The 21,306-nt window shown below is 40.4% G+C and overlaps 3 protein-coding genes across 5 annotated transcripts; all 3 read right to left on the bottom strand.

Annotated features, from left to right (window-relative positions):
• Positions 1-257: 257 nt before the first annotated feature.
• On the bottom strand, positions 258-5,784 carry LOC113157603 (PC-esterase domain-containing protein 1A-like). Of its 2 annotated transcripts, none has more exons than XM_026353181.1 (10): positions 5,527-5,784; positions 4,102-4,183; positions 3,785-3,864; positions 3,317-3,549; positions 2,927-3,077; positions 1,966-2,212; positions 1,779-1,838; positions 1,458-1,526; positions 907-1,098; positions 258-755 (listed from the first exon to the last, which is right to left on the bottom strand). In XM_026353181.1, exons 1-10 carry the CDS (start codon positions 5,527-5,529, stop codon positions 562-564), a joined length of 1,311 nt encoding a protein of 436 aa, XP_026208966.1. In that variant the 5' UTR covers positions 5,530-5,784; the 3' UTR covers positions 258-561. The 2 variants fall into 2 exon arrangements, with proteins under 2 accessions (XP_026208966.1, XP_026208967.1); XM_026353182.1 differs by having other exon boundaries at positions 258-719.
• A 1,282-nt stretch (positions 5,785-7,066) lies between these two features.
• On the bottom strand, positions 7,067-16,831 carry rpgrip1 (RPGR interacting protein 1). Its single transcript, XM_026353394.1, has 30 exons — positions 16,659-16,831; positions 15,118-15,171; positions 14,907-15,027; positions 14,565-14,770; positions 14,370-14,472; positions 13,992-14,132; positions 13,709-13,814; positions 13,541-13,564; positions 13,303-13,449; positions 13,123-13,196; positions 12,763-12,983; positions 12,560-12,666; positions 12,386-12,436; positions 12,108-12,287; positions 11,907-12,024; positions 11,514-11,677; positions 11,078-11,423; positions 10,809-10,966; positions 10,339-10,571; positions 10,070-10,185; positions 9,704-9,918; positions 9,478-9,534; positions 9,191-9,387; positions 8,883-8,961; positions 8,670-8,736; positions 8,421-8,515; positions 8,097-8,286; positions 7,922-8,006; positions 7,711-7,838; positions 7,067-7,433 (listed from the first exon to the last, which is right to left on the bottom strand). Exons 1-30 carry the CDS (start codon positions 16,744-16,746, stop codon positions 7,213-7,215), a joined length of 4,092 nt encoding a protein of 1,363 aa, XP_026209179.1. The 5' UTR covers positions 16,747-16,831; the 3' UTR covers positions 7,067-7,212.
• A 717-nt stretch (positions 16,832-17,548) lies between these two features.
• On the bottom strand, positions 17,549-21,060 carry LOC113157770 (E3 ubiquitin-protein ligase TRIM39-like). Of its 2 annotated transcripts, XM_026353395.1 has the most exons (9): positions 20,878-21,060; positions 20,473-20,645; positions 19,806-20,381; positions 19,612-19,707; positions 19,168-19,401; positions 18,771-18,918; positions 18,651-18,677; positions 18,405-18,550; positions 17,549-18,299 (listed from the first exon to the last, which is right to left on the bottom strand). In XM_026353395.1, exons 2-9 carry the CDS (start codon positions 20,572-20,574, stop codon positions 17,868-17,870), a joined length of 1,761 nt encoding a protein of 586 aa, XP_026209180.1. In that variant the 5' UTR covers positions 20,575-20,645; positions 20,878-21,060; the 3' UTR covers positions 17,549-17,867. The 2 variants fall into 2 exon arrangements, with proteins under 2 accessions (XP_026209180.1, XP_026209181.1); XM_026353396.1 differs by lacking the exon at positions 20,473-20,645.
• Positions 21,061-21,306: the final 246 nt, after the last annotated feature.

Raw genomic sequence — 21,306 nt, 5'->3', positions numbered from 1 at the left:
TTTAGTCTAATACTGAAGATTTCACTAGTTCAAATGTGTGCATTAGGAGTTGTTCTCTTTGTTTCTGTGGACACTGACAGGTATAGGTGAAGCATGAACATGAACAGTACATTATCAACATGTTGCAGAATTACTGTATTGTTACTGGCTTTGATCCAAAGCGGTTTTTCAAGCCAGACATCATAAAGATCATTCATTTAGAACTTGGAGAATTGATTAATATTCAAATAACCCAAAACAGTTGTCCTTAAGTCTTAAAGTCCACTTTAATAGAACACAGCACCTTACACATTTCAAGTGCATAATAAAAACTGCTTTAAAGAAGAAAAATACAATTAGAGACTGTTTGATTTCAGTGAAGATTAAAATTCAAACAATACTATCTTTAAAAGGGACCAGTATGTTTCAGAACATTCACTGAATTTAAAGAAAGTGAGAATCAGCTGTTTGAGGAGTTGTGCTTTCACTGAGCAAAATAACAAGCCTACAGTAGGAGAACGAAACTAGTTAACACGTTAAGTGGAATATGACGAAGTCTGACTTTTGCAAAACACATCTGTCTCAGTAGTAGTGGCCATGACGGTTGTATTGACTGGGTCTGTGACGAGTGTATGGAGCATAGTGGTATCTGGTGTGTTTGCTTCTCATCACGTACTGATGCTGCTGCTGCTGCTGCTTGTTGTAAAGCTTAAAGTGATGAGGAGGATTGTAGACAGAACCTGCAAAACAGGAGACAAATGGGCTCTGGAGCGAACCTATCAGCACAAAAACACCAGTCCTGGTTCAAGATCAGAGAACTCATAACAAATGCAATTTGAAAAGCCAATGAAATATCGCCAGTGCATTGTTGACTGTAAATTGATCTGGTTTCTCTAGTCAACAAGTTATCAACCAATAAACACTTACCATTTCTATCCTGTCCATGTTTATACTGGTGTCTGTGGCCAGGTAAGTGAGGCTGTGATGGGAGGGTGCCATCATGGTGATATGTCTGGGGCTGCGGGTTGTTGTCCTCAAAGTTCAAGTAGCCAAAAGATGGAGAATCATTGAAGAACTCCTCCAGGTAGCCATCGTAATTTCCATGTGTTCGGTGCCTCTCTGTGAAATAGAATGAGAGAATGGATGGTGAAGAGGTAGAGATGATAAAAAATAAATCCAAAGTGGTGAACACAAAATGTTGTGCAGAGTATAAATAAACTGTAATAGTGACAGTGACAACTCTGTTGCTGCAACGTGATCCTCTCTTCTGAAAACATGTCCACTGCTTAAGACATTTCCAATGATTTGGATTCAACCACACTGCATTAAAATTAAACTTGAACATTTTAATGCTACATTTTGTGTAGAATTGAACAAACCAGCCTAAAAATAAACAAGTCCTGAAGTATTGTAGGCAGATTAATAACAATAAATACACATGAAGCAGCAAAAAACAATGCACAGGTTTGAAACCTCACCCTTGTTGGAGAAATAGTTGGAAGAGGGAGGGCAGTAGTACTTCGGAGCACCTGCTACTCGACACACTCCTGAAAAAGCAGCAAAACACATCAGAGGACTGCGGATTTCAGAAATGAATGTATTTTCATGTTGACTGCATTTCAAACAATTTATGGGGAAAAAAATCACAGATGCCAACAAACAGGCTGGCAGTTTTACAAAAATAAAGCATTCATTTCTTGTGTCATCTGTGAAGTTCTCCTGGTGATTGAGATGCAGCATCCACTTTACTCTGTCCTATAATAAATCTATATAATGAATTCTTTTATGAACATCATTACCTGTGGTCTTAACAGCAGGTTTAATAGCATTTCCATACACTGGCCGCTGATAAGGATACTCTAAAAAAAACAAAAAACAAAACATGTAATATGTTAATAATATAATCCTTTTTTTTTTTTTTACAAAAAGAAGTCCCATTCTACAGTGGGAGTATATAATTCTATGAGTGCATGAACTCCTCCTCACCAACAGGAGTCAGTGGAGAGGACATGGTGATGCCCCATGCCTGTGCAATGTGCTGTAACAGTAGGGTGGTTATATTGCGATGAGCAAGGGCATTCCAGTGGGCCCCATCATTTGTACGATGGTGCAGGCAGAAACGAAAGTGAAAGTGGAGGTCCAACACATCCATCCCATAGGCATCAGCCAGAGTCGCGCTGTAGAAATTGGCTTCAATCACATCATAACGCAGGTGGGAAGACTTGTGCTCAATCTGAGGTGAAGGAGAAAGGACAATGCCAGTATTAACTCTCAGTGAATGTTATAAAACTACAATATAAACATGGTTCTTTTACCGTCTTTCTGGACAGACTACTACATTTAGAAGAAAGAAACGCCTTTATTTGTCATTTGTCACATTTACATGTTACAGATGAAATTGGTCCTCTGCATTTAACCCATCCCCCTGGGGTGGGAACAGTGGGCAGCTACATACAGCGCCCGGGGAGCTAGCGTGGAGTGTCTTACTCAAGGACAAGACACTCTGTATCTCAGGCCAATGATCTACTCATTGAGCCACCAGGCTGCTTTTAAGGCATCAAGCATTTGACGCTAAATGTAAAATAAAACAAATACAGTATAAAAATAATAAAAGGACTCACCGTTATATAAATTCTTCTGATGAAGTCTGATATTTTTTTGTTGCTTGACTTACTGTTACTCATCTTTGTGAAGACAGTTTGTCCACCTGCTGCCCTATTAGCGCATTAGATCATTAGATGATGTGCTGCTAACAGGACAGCTGATTCAGAGGACAGTGTGTATTAAATTATTGTATAGCTCAGTAATGAGTATGCTGTCCTGTCAGCACCACGGTGTCGCATATCTGAGGTGAATTACCAATAAGAGTATAAAAGGGGATATTTGACCCAACAAGAGCACAAGCTTGTCAGTCTGCTTATAATGCAGATGGTTCTTGATGCCATACCTCAGGCACCAGGAAACCACCTCGGATCCTTTCTCCTAAGGGCATCGTGAGGCTCCAGATGACCAGGCTTTCCTTTGGCAGAGTCCCATTCAGATCATCAAAGAACCTATGCAGGTGCTTCTTGTAGTCATCAATCCAAATGGAGCTGTATCTACAAACCCAAACACAGATACAAATCCGTAAAAAACTCATTCACTATGCTCAATAACCCATTATAGACTAAATGCGGTAACGTCAGTAGGTACAGTGAATCTATGGAAAATAAGCTGTTTGGAAAATTTTGTAATAAACAAAAAGCAAAAAGTTATTTGGATATAAGAATATCAAATAAATTGCAAGGTAATAAGTACTGCCAGTGCTATTATTGGTGACTTTTTTGCAACATCCCACCTTGAAATATCCCAAATGCAAGAGTTGACAATAACTACATCTGGTTTCAAGCCGTTGCGGAAGTCTTCTAAGATACTCTGCATGTAGCGGGAGTAGATGCGCGTCACAAAGTAGAAGCGGACCAAGTGGTGGGCAGACTGAAACTGCCGAACCTCTCTGTACTCAGTTCCATTGTGCATTTCACCAAGACACCCTCCTTCCACTAGGCAGTCTTGCTCAAAGCTCATCTCACCCTGTTGAAATGAAGATGTGGCAGTGAAGACACCAGGACCAAACAGAGACAGAGATATAAACAGAGACACGCACTGAATATCTCAGGAAAGATTAGGAAAGCACAACCTTTAAGCATCATGTTTGTCCTGAAACAAGAGGCAGATATTTTTATCCAAATAGACATAGTAATTCTTTTGTCTTTTGCCTACTCTTCCTCTGCCTCTTCAGTAAACCCGGGCAAATGTTAGTCCTTGCCTTGCTCTTGAGTTGACTTAAAGTGAGATATTTCTCCTTCTGTAGCAGCAGAACAAGGTCTTTGTATACGGACCGCTGAACTGAGGGGGAAAAACGCACAGGGCATCAAAAGTGGCAGTGACAAGATTCATACTCAAAACCCAGTAACCCAATACAGGGCACCTGCATATAATATATAACATCACTAGACTATTAACAGTAAAAGCGAATGTACAAGTTATCCTATGAGCAACAGGAAGCATTTTATAATAATATGGAAATCACACAACCTGCTGAAACATTATCTGAATGAGGAGGCTGGTGTAAACACTACTCACTGGAGTCTCCCAGCACCACGATGAACTTATTATGGAGCAGCTGACTGGCCCGCTGGTGACTCACAGCCTGAAGTGTCTCCTTCTGTTAATTACGAACATTTGTTCTAATTAGAACGGCGCAAAAAGTTACTGCGGTCAAGTCAGCCGCTCTTCAAATTCTCTTGCGCATTTTGTCTGCGACCAATACAGGTAACACAGTAAAGGAAATGTCATCAGGTTTCATGTGCTTAATGAAACTGTATCATTTTGCGTATAATTAAAATGACTTAAAAATCGTCTTTTGAAAATAATGACACCTGAAATGGTCTTGTAATTGTGTAATTGAATGAAATGACTGAAATATATCACCAATGTAACTAACCAATATAACCAATGTAAAATACACTCATATACACATATGTATATATACATACATACACTGTAAATTTGGTTTTGAAAGGCATGGGTAAACATTGTAATACAGTGAATATAAAAAATAAATAAAATAAAAGATTGTCTTCCCCTGACATTGTAGGAAAACTAACAATTTGACGTATTGAAGATTGTTAAGAAAGGTAAAAGCAAAATCACATGACAATAAATAACAAAAACCTGATATTCTCGATGCAGTTTTGTTTGGGGTGATGGATAATATGACAATGCCAAATTTGAAGTACTTTTACTGCACAATATTGGAAAAAATTCTGTTCCTTTAAAGTTTACCTATTATTTGAAACTTCTTATCAGAAGTTCTTCTTATCTCATATTCCATCCATCTATTTTCTTTCTAGCAGAACATTTAAAATTTACAAATAAATGTTTATTCTAACATTATTGGAGCTGGGTTTAGTTTTTGAATGCAAATGAAATTAAATGAGCATTATCAAAAAGTAATAGAAATAATAATAATAATAATAATAATAATAATAATAAGAAGAAGAAGAAGAAGAAGAAGAAGAAGAACTTGGCATTTTCACCAAAATTATAACAATTTTGGGATTGTAAGAATTTCATTCTCAAAAACTATGAAGTAAAAATACTGATAATTGTCTAAAGTAGTGTTTTCCTTCTGAACAAGACTGGACTAAAAGTTTCAGCTAAACTCTTGATTTGAATGATTTATATTTTTAAAGGAAAACATTTAAAGCTGTTCAAACATGAGGACATTGTTGTCATTTTTTTAATCTGTGTGATTTGATTTTCTCCAAAGGTGTGCAGTAGAAGTACTTTCATTTTCCTCGTATCCAGGTTCATCGCTAGGTGAAGCCTGGTGGCGTGTCCATTAGCATTAGCATTAGCTACACGGGGTACGTTTCACACGCCCTTCCACTTAGATAAGTCTACATTACATTAGGCTGCCAAGTTCAGGGTTGTATTGCTCAGTTATCAGTGACACATTGGCTAACTTAGTTAAATGTAGTCAGTGAGATATAAAACTCTACTTACCATAGCTGACTGTTAGCACTTAGCGTCTTTTAAAAACCTGGCTAACGTTACTTAGCTAGCTAATGTTAAACTTCTTCTTCTGTCTAGCGTGAGTTACTTCCAGTGGCTTCACAATAAGTCTTGTTGCTCTGCTCGTTAAAAGGTTGTTGGACAACTTGAACAGGTTAAAAGTGACTAATTTCTTTACTTTGTAGACTCATCAGATCAACTCGTCTGTTTTTCCACCGTTATTCCCGGTGTCGCTCATCTCATGTGGCCTTCAATTACTGTCGGACATGGAAGATTCTTCGTGAGCGCTTTGAAACGTACACATTAAAATTAATTCAGATAAATTCACAAACTTACTACTAAAATCACTCTGTGTTTAATAATACATTTATAAATAAAACAGTTAAAGTGAACATTTGGTAAACTGAGCGTTACAAATGAACTGTAAAACACAGATTTAAATGGAAAATAAATGTGCCTGTTAATTAATTAAATTGTACAGTATGTCTTAATAGATGAATTCTTCAATTGATTGTTTTATTCCTATGTTGAAATAAAAGTCAGCTCATATCAGCCACTGATTATTGTACTGTTCTCAGTTGAACTATAGCTCTGCTAGTATTTGAACAAAGGATAAACTGGGGAAGGTGAGAGAAGGAATAAAGACAATAGAGAGGAGGGAGGAGGAGTGGAGCAGGTCCAGGTTAAGTTTTGGACCACAGAAACTTAGATTTTCCACTTATGAACGTGCTTTAGAGCCTTTGTCTTCTTCTCCTCTATGTTCTTCCTTTTTATCACTTTTTAAAAGTGAGAATAACAACTTACAACATGATGTCTGAAGTCAAAGCTCATCTAATGTGTTGTATTGTTACCTTCAGAGGGGTGGAAATCAGGTTGACATCCTGGATGTCAGGTTTAAAAGTTTCAGAGACGTCTGAGTGGAGTTTGGACACCTAAGCGATGAATGTCAGGGTACTGTCTTCAGACAAGGCTGTGAAGCTGGCTTACTGTTGGATTTCTGCAGCCACATAGTACTGACACACCTTTGAGATTTCCCACATTGGCATCCTCACTGTCTGGTGTAAAGACTGACATCAGAGTCAGGGTTGGACACCTAAGAAGAATATGTCCTAATACTGATCTCAGATATGGCTAAGGAGGTGCAGTAGTTGACCTCTCCGTCCTCTTTGTCCCAGGGGTGCTCAGTAGACATTTTATGTAAAGCACAACAATTTTCGAGGTTTGAATGCACTTTCTGTTCTGTACAACCAACATCTTCCTCTGCTTCCCAGAGGTGGAGAAGCGGCATCCACTTGTTGGGATGTGAAGCAGCGTGTTTGAACAGCTCTGAGACCAGGATGTGGGCGATGTGGTTTCCTTTATCTGTCTCAATTGGAGTTTTGTACCAGTGGAGGAAAACAAGAGTAGGCAGTGAATTAAACGCTATACTGAAGTTAAAGTCTAAGCTGTATAGTGCAGCAGTGTCAGCAGTACTCATTACAATTTAGAGAAATACTACGAGTGTTTTCCTCAATATTTATTTTGTAGAGTTTTGAGGACATATACAATGTGTGTATGCATAGAAAGAAAGCAGGGAGAAGTATATTGTCAGTTACATAGGATGAACCGGATAAAATGTCTACAAACAGCTCCTTCATTTGTGCTTTGAACAGAACTCGAGTTCACAGTTCATCTCGTTCAGTAGAAGTCACTGTCATCATAATCAATCACTTGTATCTGATCTTTCTTCTTCTCTTCTTCTTGCTCTTCTTCTTTCTCCTCCTCTTCTTCTGTCTCATCTTCTTTCTTGGTCTCCTCTTTCTGGTGAAACTCCTTGTATATGCCAGTCAACGCTTTTGCTGCTTCCAGAGACAATTTCAGATTTCCTATCACCTCCTTGTCTTCATCCACACTCAGGACTGAGGAAAACAGAAACACAGAGGCAGAACAACATTAAGAAAACACATTATCCAAGCACTAGTATCTAAAATCACCACCACTGCCAGAACCTGGAGAAGAGCAATGGGAAATGTGGCCAACCCTGAACAAAACGTAACATGGTATGAGGAACACTGTCTTTTTATTGAGTATTTATATAGTTTTGAATGTAGCCTGTTTTTTAGCTTTGCCTCAGAATAACTCAAAGCTATCACAGCCACGTTTTCTCTAAAAGAATCACACAATGACAACACCTACTGTCAATTTGTTGTTCGATCACATCATTTCCTGTGAGCAGCAGTTCCTTTAGGTCCAGAAAAGCGTGCCCCACGTCGACACACTCCTCGTCATCGTCCATCGGCTCACTGACTACTGTGAACTTCAACCTGCCATGACACACACACCGACAGAGAGTTACATTTTTTGTGGTTTTTACTATAGAGACATTCAAAATCACAAACAACACTACCTGCCGTGGTTGGGGTCAGTGCCCTCCAGCATGGTGTACAGATACTGCCTGAGTGGAGCTGACTGTGAACCATCGACATAGATCACTAACAAACACAAAGAGACAAGTTTGGATCTTTGAAATGAACGCTGTCGAGCAACAAACACATGAATCCACAAAGTTCACCACCTCTCACCTCGTGTGAAGTTGTAGTGAATCTCCTCCCCCTCTGTGGGTTTGCGGAGGGACATTGGCGTTTCAGTGGTTTCCATGGGAACACCCAGTAGGCGATATTCCACATAGACACGCTGCACTGACTCGTCCAGTGCCACGTGTGAGGACGGTTCAAATGTCAGGGACAGAATCTCAACTCTCACCTTGTCTCCCTGAAGCAGAAAACAAATTGTTCAGCTCATAAACATTGACTGAAATGCATGAAAGACACTCAGATAGGTCAAACCTATGCCTGCTCTCCCCTCTTTTCTCTTTCATTCTTACATTTTAGTTACTTAGTGTGTACCTTTCTCATTTTTCGTTTTGGAGAAACAACGATAATGTCACTTTGTGAGGAAGTGGACTCTGAAGACTCTGGGGCTTCACTGTCTTCTGCAGCAGCTGTGAAATAAACAAATCAATGTGAGAAGATTTAATTTGAAATTCAACGGACTGAGGTGAAAATTAAATCCTTATCATCACCTTGACAGCTGGTAAGTGTTCATAGTTTAAAAAAATGTTACATTAAAATAGATTTATGTGTATGAATAGTTACCACTCTCACTCTTCTCCTCTTCTTCCTCCTCTTCATCCATGGACACCTGATCAATAGAGGGAAGTTCCTGAAGAAAAAATTATATGTCATGTCCTCTTTTATTTGTAATCTCTTTGATTTTTTTCATGGCACAGCATTGTTCTGACAACTGACTGTATTAATTAATGTATATAGAGACTCCACCAGCTGCAGAGAGAGAAAATAAGCTTGTACCGAGGTCCCGACATTGCTAGCAGAGCTTCTCCTGGACATTGTGGCTGGAGATAGTCTGGAGGAGGTTCCCTCTGAAAACCTTAAATACGATTAAACACATTAGATTTGACATTTGTTTTGTTACTTATTTCAATTTCAAGAGTTGAAAGCAATCCATACTCGGAATACATTAAATCCTGTAATAATTTACTTTCAGCTTCATTTTGTTTTTTGTCTCAATGAAGATCCTATTTCTTTTTTTTTTTTTTTTTTTTTGTGCTTTAAGGACATTGAGCATGACAAAATATATTTTATTTAAAGCAACTCACTTGCTAATTGGTAAATGAGAGGGTGTGGTCAGTCGTGGCTCAGGTGTCAGATGGGGTGTCATTTGAAAAATGTCAGGTGACCTCTTGGTGGATCGCTTCCTTGTTCTGGACTGACGATTGGCTTGTGGTTTCGCAAAGATGGTTTGATCCTGCCAAACGTTCTGTGAGCCCTTCTGCTTGACAGGTGGAGGCCGAGGCTGTAAACAGAAAATAATTCCTGGTTGAGAAACTCGCTTTGATACAGGAAATATCAAGAAAACACACAGTTTCAGCTGTATAAACTTTACCCAAGCCTGAGTCTCTTTCTGCAACACTTTGGTTTCTCTTGGCTCAAATAGTTGAGTCTGGGATGAAAGCAAAAAAAAAAAAAAACCCAAAACAAAGCAGGCATTAAGCAAGCAAACAGGAGGAAATAAAAAGCAAAAATACAATTTTAGCACTTACAGAGAACATGTTTAACATCTGACTTCTCAGAAATACAATTATTTTAGAGAGGATTACAGTTGCACTTACTCTGGGCTTGGCTACGGGCCTCTGTGACACCTCAATCTCCTCTTTCTGCCTTTTCTCCTGCTCACTGTTTTCCATTGCGTTGCCCTTCATGTCTGCTTCCTTCCTCTGTTTGCCCAGCAGGGTATCCGCTGGTGCCTGGAAGGGGTACTTCCATTTTATCATAATCCTGACCATGCCCCGAGGCGCACCAGCTGGATCCCTCAGAACATAGTCACCTAGCAGGACAGAGAGAAAACGGGGCATGGGGGGAATAGGTAATTTAAGAGCAGACACTTTTCATTTGACTTCTAATTAATTAAAATAAGTGGGATGGAGGTTAATGCTGTAATCATTCACTGGTAAGTATTCACTATTTTTCTTGGTCACCTCTGATCTCTCTGCCTGTAGCCAAGGCTCGCAGTGGAATGGGGGTCTTAGCCAGGTATGGTGGTGGCATCTCGTCATCACTGTCATCAAACACATATATCCAAAGACTGCTAGACCTGGATAGAAGAGCAATTGAATCTTTTTGAAATAGTTTGATAAAGCAGGGATTATGTGGTATTAAAATAAATTAAAATAAGCAAAAACTTCTTATGAACCACTTTCTGATACTATTCATGAATTTAAGATGCTGCACATATTTCCAGCCATACCTCAAGTAGTGCAACACATCTGTTGTCACTGCCAGTGGGTAGCTGGTGGTATCACTGAACACTGGGTCAGCAGTGCACTGTACTGTCTGAGAGACGTGAGGTGGCAGATCATAGAACCTGTACGTCAGGTAGGCATCAGGAAGAAGTCCAGGCCAGCGAGCACTAAGGCCCACACAGCGCTCCAATGTAACCACCAACTCGTTTGGGATCCCTCCACCATAGTCATGTAACTCCTGCGGCAGTTAAGTAATTTAATAAGCACACATCCTGTATGTGTCTACAGTAGAGGCAGGACAAGGTAAGGTCAAAATAAAAAAGCATAATCAATTACTTTCCTCTAATTATATTAACATTCTGATTATAGATCATAAACACAATACAAGGCTAAATGTTTCCATTGTGGACCCACTATTTCAATAATATTTAACCAACACTGAACCAGTGGCAGTGATGGCGGTGTCTTACTGTACCTCATGACTGTCTTGCCAGTCATAAAAGGTCTGCATATGACGCCTCTGTGTCACTGTTCTCCTGTCAGCTGGTCTTTCTATCACAGTGTGTATGGGTTCAGCAGGAGGGAACAGGCGCACCCAGAAATCCACAACACCGACTATTTCACCTTCAGGTCCTTGAAGAGACACAGACACACCATTTGCGAGACAGCTGATGCCTGAGTTTTTCAATCCAGTAGGGAAAAGTACTTCTACATTGTGTGCAGGGGAAACATCAAATTCTGTACCTGTGATACTGACACATCCACCAATACGCTCCCCTCTCCTCTCCATGGCACCAATGAGAGGAATCTGCCCGTTTCCATGGGTCACAAACCTGACCCCTCCTAACGCCTGGTGGAACTCCACTCTGACCTTTGACCCCTGACCTCCCAGCCTGCACAGATCGTGGGCTGTTAGAGCGTAACGTGATGTGAAGCCATAGTTGGGCTGGCTGCCTGACACCAGAGGAGTAGAGTGTACTTCAAAGTCCAGGAAGCTGTAGGTGCAGAAGGTCACAATGTCATCACACATGTCCACTCCTGGATGGATGCTGCCCATAGTCCGGAGTCCTGCTGGAGTAAATGTGGCAGCCTGGAGGACAAACAGCACATATTTACAGTAAGCTGTCTGTGAGATTTGCTTTGAGTTTTTCAGGATGAAGCTCAGCAACTGAGTATTGACCTTAAGGTGAATCTCCAACATTGACTCTCCAGCCCTCAGCTGAGAAAAAGATATGTCGTCCTCAATGGGCTGTACCACCTCTTGATCCCCAGCCGGCCAGGTGTACTGTACTGGTATAGTACGTTTAAAGTTCCTGGGGCTGTATGCCAACTCTTTCAGCTGAGCTGTAGAGCAGGAAAATAAACAGAGTTAAGAATCTAGAGGTTGAGTATTTTCACTTGTGTGCTGCTTGTAACTACTTCCAATCAAACCAAATACACAGTACAAACTGTATTCCCTACATGTCAATCAGTCGGAGAACAATGACAAAAACAGGTTGTTACAACAATTCAACCTGAACTTTATTTTTAAGACACTGGGTTGTCCTGCCTCTGCACCCACTGTTGTCCTTACCTTGTAAAGTGTTGATCTGCAGTGCTCTTTTTGCTAAAAGTTTGTCTTTCTCTGCCGTCCTTCTCTTGCTCTCCTCTCGTTCACTCTCCATCTTCTGGCTGACTATGTTCAACTCTTCCTTGGGGTTAAATGAGGGACTCATTGTAATTATTACTTTAACTTTAATATATTTATCATGAAGTTATGTTCTTGTGTGCATACCTTCAGGTCTTTACTGATTCTGTGCTCCAGCAGTAGAAGGTTTCTGGTTTTCTGTAACTCCAGTACAGTCTCAGCATGCAATGCCTGGATGTTCATCAGCTCATGGGGTGAATCCTCCACCTTCCCTTCAGCTGAGAGAAAGCGCAGACCCTCCCTGCTCTCCTGCTGCATCCTAAACACCTGTAGGTGGAGGGAGAACATGACATGAGGTTTGGAGAGAAATGAGTTTAGTCTGTTTATTTAAGACAATACTAACAGAGGAACAAGAGAGTGCAGACCTTGATCTGCAAAAGAGTTTCACTGAGCTCCTCCACACTCATGTCAAACTCCTAGAAGAAAGAAGATGTTAATTCTATCAGGAGATGTGTCAGGGTACATGCAAAATAACACACAAAATATTGTTGTGTGAAACAGCAGTTCAGGAGTAAATTATTCAGGTTGTCATGTGTGACCTTGGTGACAGAGTCCAGTCTGTCCTGCAGAGCAGACACCTGCTGTCTGTACTGGAGAAGCTCCTGTTCAAGATGCTCTCGCTTGTCTCTCATCATCACTGAAAACTCTAAATAAAAAAGCACAAGACATAAGACACGCCTGGAAATCTTTTAATGCGTTGAAGAGTGCAAGACGTCTCCAGTGGTTGAACTGAGTCTCCTACCTCTTTCTCGCTCCCTCTGCTCCTGCAGCATCTCCTTCTCTTGTCTCAGTTTCTCCTTCTCCACCTCCAGCCTGCCTCTCTCCTCCCTCTCGACTTGCAACGTTTCCTCCAGTCTCTGGATATCGATCCTGCAGGCATTTCCTGCTACCTCCTCTCTCTCCTGTTCTACTTCTGTCTTTTTTTCCATTTGGCCATCATGGCTGCTTTGGACAGATAATGTACTATGCAACATAACAGGTGAATTTAAACATACAAGGAGAAACACAACATGTCAGTTCATATGTCACTGTCAAATGTCAAGTATAGAATTACAATATTTGCATCTCAGGGATTTTTTGCAAGGATTAAAAAAACTCCTACCTTTCTAAAAGAGTGTCATAATTTTCCTTGATCAGATCCCTCTCTCCCTCCAGGTCTGATATCCTCTCCTGTAGCTGAAAGAGAAAGAAGCTTTTTTTGTAATTAGCTCTATAGTCACATGGAACTTCTACCTCTTATCTGTTATCTTGTCTTTCAGTTTGGATTTCAACATTGTTATACTTTCTCCAAGGTCTGTAGAGACAGGTTGTTGGTGGTAAGTTGCCCTTCCAGTGCCAGCGCTCTCTGTCTCTCCTGCTTCAGCTGTTCACTCAGCTCCTCCACTTTCTCAAGCAGAGCTCCCTGGCTTTCCTTCAGTGACCTCTGACTCTGAGTTGGAAACATTTGTGTACTCAGTATCAATCTGACTGCGGTTTTGCAGTAAAATATAAATAGATTTTGTTTGTGCCAAGGCTTTTACCTCTTCTAATTGATTTTCGTATGCCTGGAAAGAAAGAAAGTAAAAATAGAACTAATGTAACAACAAACTAAGGAAATGCGTTTTCTTTTTTTGTATTTATTGAGCAGAAAATAATAACAAATTCATAAATCAAATATTTTAACAATAAAGGGCTAACGGCCATCTTACTTCTTGCAGGTCATTGAACTTCTCCTGGGTGACTCTCAGGGCTGTGCTCTTTTCTGAAAGCTGTTTTTGTAGACGGATCATATCTACATTCTCTCTAATAGTTATTCTATAATAATAGAAATACAAGATGACATTTTAAAATAACACAGCTATATTTAGATGTAGATGTTTTCAATAGTGTTTAAGGGAATGTTTAAAATTCTACTTGAGTAAACTACAGTGTTTGTCACAGTGGAAATGTCACTGTGAGTGATACTATTTGTAACATCTCTTCTGAATCTACCTGTGTCTGTCGGCCTGTTGCTTTCTCATTTCTCTCACGGTTCCCTCTATCGCTTTCTCTCTCTCTCTCAGTGTGTCTCTGAGCGCCTGGGCTGTAAGCTCCAGCTCTGCCACCCTCACCTGCTCCGGCACACTGGACCTGCTGGATAGGAGAAGCAGGGAGGTCAAAGTGTAGGTATTGAGGAAGTTTAGGAAACAGATGTTGCATGAGTAGTGGGAAGAAATGAAAATAATGAGATGATCAGAGGTTTGTAGGAGGGATAGAAAAGTCAAGGATGTACTTGAAGAATGAAGATTGCAAATATCATATTGAGAAATTTCAATAAAATACAGAAACTTGTGTTTTTGTTTTGGCTCACAGTACGGACTAGACACTTACAACCTCTCCATCTCTGCCCTGGTGTCTTCCAAAGTGGGGCCATAGCGAGGCGGAGCTGTCTGAGCTGCTCTCCTGACTCCAGCCTCCACTTCCATAGTTTTACCTGTCAAGAAAACAAGGAGGCAGATCGCAGAGAAGTCAAAAGTGCAGTCATGTGTTATGTGAGTTTTTTTGGGCATTTTTTGCAGCACACACCTTTGCTGTACTTGAATGGCATGCGCCCCCCCAGGTCCATAATGTGCTGCTTGGCCAGGCTGAGTTTGTTCTGTAGCACCCCTTTCTGGCTCTCCAACGTAGCCACACGGGCTTCCAGCTCCTGGATGGTGTCCTCCATGTCCCTCTCCTTCACCCCACCTGACCCAGGAGGGGCCTGTCGAAGACGCAGCAGCCTGGTAGACATCCTGATGCAAACCACAGGAGGTTAAATCAGCCATACATGGCTTCAACATGAATCGTTTGTGTGTGTATTCAATCATGCCCAAATTGGTATGGTCACATTAGGTATGTGTCAGTATTGTTTCTGTGTGTGTCGGATACCTGCGCAGCCTCTGCTCCTGTGTACGTGTGTGTTGTTTTAGTGTACTGTTCTCCTCCTGTAGTCGAAGACACAGGTCCTCAAGGTGCTCCCTGGGAAACCGAAACAAGTGCTGAGGATCTGCTGAAGAGAGACAGAGAAACAGAGACTTTCTTAGACAGTTCATTTTTGTTTTGAACTACTTTCTGGTCGTGTTTTGTAAAGTAGAGTTACCTTTGGACTTTATGACATGATGCCTCTTCCATGGCTTCACATCACGTAGAGTGTCTGAGGAAAACAACAGGAAGGTTATATTTAAAGATGGTGCATTTACAGACTCACAAATGTGAACAGATCACATAGCATAACACATAGGATGAGACCATTAATTGTCAAAAACTCCAAATATACATTATGTGACAGATTAATAATATACAATACTCAATACTCTAATCATTACAGAGCATATTAATACATACAGTGGCACGAAAAAGTATGTGAACCTTTTGTAATTTTATGGTTTTCTGCATTAACTTGTCATAAAATGTGATATGAGCTTCATCTAAGTCAAGAGTATTAACAAATAAAATGTGCCTAAAGTAATTGTAAAGTAAAGTAAAAGCAAAATTCTCATCTTTGATAAATTTATTGAAAACAACTTTTACAAAGTCATGTAAAAGACTTTAAAAATCCACCAGTTACCACTTAATCTACAGTTTGGCAAACTGTCTACAAATGGAGACACTTTAGGACTGTGGCTACTCTACCAAGAAGTGGGCGGTCAGTCAAAATGACCCCAAGAGCACAAGAAACACTTATTAATGAGGTAAAGATACAACCCAGGGAGACAGTCAGCGATTTGAAGGCATCATTGGAACTGGCTAACATCTGTTCATGAGTCTACAGTAGGTAAAACATTTAACAAGCAGGGTGTCTATGACAGGACACCATGAAGGAAGTTGTTACTTACTAAAAAGAACGTTGCTGCACACCTGAAGTTTGTCAAAGTGCACATTAACACTCCACAGCAGTATTGGTAAAATGTTTTGTGGATGAAACTATATTGAACAATTTGGAAACAATACACAGCTCTACATCTGGCATAAAAAGGTCACAGCAACCATCATGAAAACATCATTTTAACAGTAAAGTATTGATTTGGCCCTGCTTTGCTGCATCAGGGTTAGAGGTTACTGACTGGGGGGAAGATGAATTCCCAGGTGTATCAAAAAATCTTCAGGATAATGTGAGAATGTCTGTACGTCAGCTGAAACTCTGTAGAAGTTGGATGATGCAACAGGACAATGACCCAAGACATTCAAGAGAATAGCTTCAGAAAAATAAAATTTGCCTTTTGAAGTGGCCAAGTCAGACAGTCTGTGTCAACCAGTGATTAATTCCAAGGGTTCACATAGTTTTTCCACACACACTATGAGGTTTTATGGTTGTTGCTCAATAAAGACATGAAAGATCTGAATTTTTTGTGTGTTATTACTTTAGGCACATTATATTTGTTAATACTCTTAGACTTAGATGAAGCTCAGATCACATTTTATGAGAAATTCATGCAGAAAACCATTCTAAAAAGTTCACATAATTTTTCTTGCTACTGAAACAAAATAAACTGCTACACCATCAAATTATGGACATTTAAAATGCATACAATAAAAATGTGATTTTGAACAGCTAACGGCTAATAGTTGTCTGTTATAACTTAATAAATAATATTCACAAACACATAATACAGATCTTTGCACATGTCCATACACACAAACCTGGGACCGTTGCCATTAGTCCGCCTCTAAACAGTCCAACATCTCTGACTGGGAGATCCCCGGCTGTCTCGTCCACCACTGGTGACATCCCACCTCTCCACTCCGACTCAGTCCATAAATGAAAACTCAGGAACCTCTGGTGTTTCAGATTTCACACTCAGTAATCCTGTCACATTGAGGTTCACTGGCCTTTATTCAAGATGAGGTACAACTGCAATGTGGACAAAATATTGTATGAAAGCTTCTTCACGCATTGCATTGTATAGTTACAGAGCCTAAAATATAATACTTTTCCTACAAAGACAGGCAAAAATAAACCTTTAAGCCCTCATGTCAAGACAGCATAAACTCACAAGCTGAACGTTCTGTACACACTTTTTATAATCTGGTCAAACCTGAGCCAGTGGAAGTTAAATATTAAATTGGACATATTTTACTTACCTTTGCTTGCTGGGCATCTAAAGCAGTTCGGTGTTGTGTTCCTGCTTTAGCCGGTGTCCACTGTAATCCGTGGGCTGACTGTGTGTGAGTGTCTCTGCCCTGTGCTTGGATGATACTGGATTTAATCCCTCCTCATCCACTCCTCTTTTGGAGCCCCTTTCAGCTCAGTCTTTTTAAGCTGTGCTCCCTGGTTTAAATTATTAAAAAACTAATACCACTGTTAAATGATTAGATGCAGTGACTAAAAGTTTGCATACATAAGTAAAGTTCCACAACATATCTTTTATTTTAAAGTGTGCATGTGCTGTGTAATGTCAACCTCCAATCCTCTGTGCTCCATCTGCCTTGAGGCTAATCCTATCTCTTTGCTAATCTGATTAGCAGCCATGAGGCTATACAATCTAAGACATGGTCTGCAGTCAGTTTTGTACCTGTAGTGATTGAGTTATTACCAAAAGGAGCAGAGTCTGGTATTTTTTAAAGGGACATGGACAGCAAAAGGAGGAGAGGAAAGCAAGCAAGTTTGGATGGATACAGTGGTTTAAAGTTTATTAACAGAGATCAGATATATATGTACGGTCCACGTATAAAATTACATTTTAAATAAACACTGTACATCTGGATTAAAAGTTGGCAGAATAAATCTGATTATTTCTTGCTACTTAAGTCTCAAGTTGTGTTTGGTCAACAAAAAGTTGTGCTTTAAGATTTATGTTCTCACACCACAGTTTCAATGGTGTAAATAAAGCACCATGCTTACACATGACGTCATATTGTAATACTGTCCAAATCCTCGCCTGCTCTGACTTCACTGACAGGGCAAATGATGAGGGGTGATTTGTTGCTGCCGCTGTCACTCATTTCTGGGTTAAAAAAGGGAAACATGGCCTCAGTGAATTGAAACTGGGTAAAGGAATAGATGAGGGACTTGGCCTCAGTATCATAAAAAGACACTGTCCCGTCCTCATAATCCAAAAAAATCCCAACAACCTGTGGCCTTTGAGAGAGACACAGCAGCTCTGCGTGTCCCGCACATGCTCGGTATTCGTTTCCCTTCCTCAAACAAACAGCCCAGTAGCCTTCCTCTGGGCACAGTGTCACCACGCCTTTCCGCTTGACTGACTGTTGAGCTACACCCAAGTCCCACGCTGTCTTGTCTCCTACGTCCACCTCCCAGTAGTGCCTCCCTGTGGTGAAACCCTGCATTGCAAAAGAGCTTCAGGTGACTCTGACTCTTAATTTCATGGACAGAAAGAAATAACACTACTCCAGGCATGAAATCAGATGAACCACATATTTATTTACCCTGGTGGCAAAGACACATGGTGCCGTGTCAAAACGCTCTGGTGTATCCACCAGGTTATGTTCTACATCTCCATCCCAGACCTGTTTCCCGTCCTCTGATAAAACCAGCCAAGGGTTGGCTGTTCTGGGGTCCAGGCAAACATCAACTTGTGGACAGACACAGTTTATATAGAACCTTAACTTAATTTCAATTTTTCTTTTAAGATTTTCATTATACATTTTTTAACCATTTAAGTATAACTGTACCTGCATATGGATGGATCTTCTCATGCTCTGTAAATGATAAGATTAAATAATAAAAAATTTGACAAATATTCAGTTTAAACTGAAACTGTGAAGGAATAGGGCATCTTCTCAAAAGTTTACCTTGAGCTGAAAGCTTCTTTAAAGCCAGACGAAGCTGCTGTTCAAGTTTGGCCACCGCCCTCCTCACGATGCCCAAACTTGTGTCTGAATGCACGGTGATGTCAGAGCAGGCTTTGGCAGGTGGAGGAGAACTCAGAGCTGGAAACCTCTGAGGAAGCAAAGTGACATAACAAAGAAAAGGCTTTAAAACAGAAATGAGACTGGACAAGATGAGTCGAGAAGGAAGAGATAAAATTAAATGAGGAGGAATGAAATCAAGACCTTTTTCCTAACTACCTGACTTTACTTAAATCTTTCTACTTTCTTTATGCTCTCTGACATCAATTTGTGAAAACTATAGATTTTTTTCTCCCTGATTCCTGAAAAGTAAGAGAATAATGTCTAGTTAAATACTGACCTGCAGAAGATGGAGGTAGTCCTCAGTATAAGAAAGCTGCTCCAGCTCACTTCTCTTCCTCTCCAGCCCTGTGATTTCCTGCTGCAGCTCTGCGATCAGCCTCTCTGCCCTCTCCTCTGCTGCAGCCTGCTTCCTCTGGATCACCTCCACCAGCTCAGCCTGAGTTCGCTCCATGGAATGAAACAGAACAGTGAAGATCTTCATGCTTTCCTCAATGTCTCTCTGTGAGTTTTCCTGGATACATTAATAAGAAAAAACAAATGAATGACTAACGTCTTTGTACAGGCAGTAGTACAACTTAGAACAAGTAAACGTAAGACCATATGGAGTTTATATTTGGTTGCATGTGTTCAGCCTCTTTGATGGTAATACAGAGTAATACAGAGTTTAACTTCAGCTAAAATTACTTAAGTACGGTCATTATTTGATCTTATATCAACTCACTTTACTGATCTCTACAGACTGTTTGATCTCCTCCACTTTCATCAGTCTGTCCTGGATCATCTGCTGAACATCATCCTCAATCATCTTCATCTGAGCCTGAACATCAGAACAGGAAATCAAACCAAAACCACAATCAAAGTCCACTTGCTGCCAAAGTAAAATGAATATAATGAAGATATAATGAGGAACCTCGCCTTCTTCTCCTGACACTCTCGCTCCACTGGAACAATATTGTGACAGCGGTGGTCGGTCTCTGTGCACAGCACACACACGCACCTCTGGTCGCTCCTGCAAAACAGCTCCAGGAGCCTTTGGTGCCTTTTACACATTCTGTTCTCAAGCATGGCAACAGGTTCAATCAGTTTGTGAGTCTTCAAGGTAGCAACTCTCAGGTGAGGCTCCAGGTGACTGTCACAGTATGAGGTCAGACACATGAGGCAGGATTTCAGGGCCTTGGTTTGCTTACTAGTGCACACATCACAACATATGGACTTTCCTCCTGCCATTGAAATGATGCTGTTTTGCCTTTTCGCTCGAATCTGTTCTGACATTTCCTTGGCAAAAGAATTTTCACAAAGCTCTGGACGGCCCTCGAAGGTGGTCTGACATTTGGGACAGCTGATGGCAGCACTGTCGTCCCAGTGTGATGTGATGCAGGTGAAGCAGAAGCTGTGTCCGCAGGGGATGGAGACGGGCTCAGAGAAAACATCCTGACAGATGTAACATTGAAACTGCAACTCTGACAACAGCGCGCTGGGGGCAGCCATGACCTCCAGAATGAAGTAGGAAGATTAGTGTTAATTGACTATGAAAAAGAAATGAATCACCTACATGTTGAATCAGAGAGGAATCGGTAATCACCTCAAAATATTTAACAAATATACATCGTAGGCCACTGAATAGTTTAGGGCTTTTTGTCTTCTTCGTCTCTGTCAGCCAGACACACCGGGGATTCTTTATCATTAACTTTAAACTGGCCAAAGTCCAGCTGCACAGTCACGTGACTTGGCTTCTTGCTCAATCGCTAACTTTACCTTGAAACATGGACCAAATACACGGATTAAGAAATAAACATGCTTATTTCTACTTAGTCTAATTGGTGTAATTCATTATTCTGGCAGTGTTTTGACATACTAAACTCACGACAGCAGAGGATCAAGATAAAGGCTTCAACCTTTCCATAACAGACACGGTACAAAGACCATTTAAATTACTGCATTTGATCAATCTAATGAAACATAACATCTCCAAAAGTGTCTGTCTTACCTTGTTGATCAATGTGAAACTTGACCTCTGAGGTAGACAAATATTGGTAGTGCTGAGGGGAAGACAAAGTCCTCCCAATTTCACTGTGTCCACTCCCTCTGGGATTTTTTTCCCTTGAGAGCTTTTCAACCCACACACTGTTCCGTGGTGGGAGGAGTAATGTGCAGATTCTGTGTCACTTCTTTTTATTTTGTAGTATAGTATTGTATTGTATTTGTATTGCTTTGTATAGAATGGAACAAACACATACCACAATAATAATAATTTACTAATAATAATAATAAATAATAATAATAATAACAACATTTCCCACTTCCAAGACTCAAATAAATAAAAAGAAACACACATGAACATTCACACTCACACCATCATAATACTATAACAAACTGAAGACAAAACTTACAAACAAACAAGCAATCTTCTTCTCTT

Source organism: Anabas testudineus, chromosome 18 (assembly GCF_900324465.2).
Source record: "Anabas testudineus chromosome 18, fAnaTes1.2, whole genome shotgun sequence".
Lineage (NCBI taxonomy): Eukaryota > Metazoa > Chordata > Actinopteri > Anabantiformes > Anabantidae > Anabas > Anabas testudineus.
Note: the sequence above shows the minus strand (reverse complement) of the source record. Positions and strands in the feature narration are given on the sequence as shown.

Excerpts from the sequence above, each read along its gene's own strand:
- LOC113157603 (XM_026353181.1), bottom strand. Across the intron at positions 3,550-3,784 it reads TAAGTCAACTCAAGAGCAAG|GGTGAGATGAGCTTTGAGCA; the intron begins GCAAGGACTAAC and ends TCATTTCAACAG. Across the intron at positions 1,099-1,457 it reads CAACTATTTCTCCAACAAGG|AGAGGCACCGAACACATGGA; the intron begins GTGAGGTTTCAA and ends TCTATTTCACAG.
- rpgrip1 (XM_026353394.1), bottom strand. The coding sequence starts at position 16,746 with ATGTCACCAGTGGTGGACGAGACAGCCGGGGATCTCCCAGTCAGAGAT. Across the intron at positions 8,962-9,190 it reads TCTCATTTACCAATTAGCAA|GTTTTCAGAGGGAACCTCCT; the intron begins GTGAGTTGCTTT and ends ATCGTATTTAAG. Across the intron at positions 8,007-8,096 it reads TCACTACAACTTCACACGAG|TGATCTATGTCGATGGTTCA; the intron begins GTGAGAGGTGGT and ends TGTGTTTGTTAG.
- LOC113157770 (XM_026353395.1), bottom strand. The coding sequence starts at position 20,574 with ATGATAAAGAATCCCCGGTGTGTCTGGCTGACAGAGACGAAGAAGACA. Across the intron at positions 18,919-19,167 it reads ACTACCTCCATCTTCTGCAG|AGGTTTCCAGCTCTGAGTTC; the intron begins GTCAGTATTTAA and ends TTGCTTCCTCAG. Across the intron at positions 18,678-18,770 it reads AAAGAAGCTTTCAGCTCAAG|AGCATGAGAAGATCCATCCA; the intron begins GTAAACTTTTGA and ends TATCATTTACAG.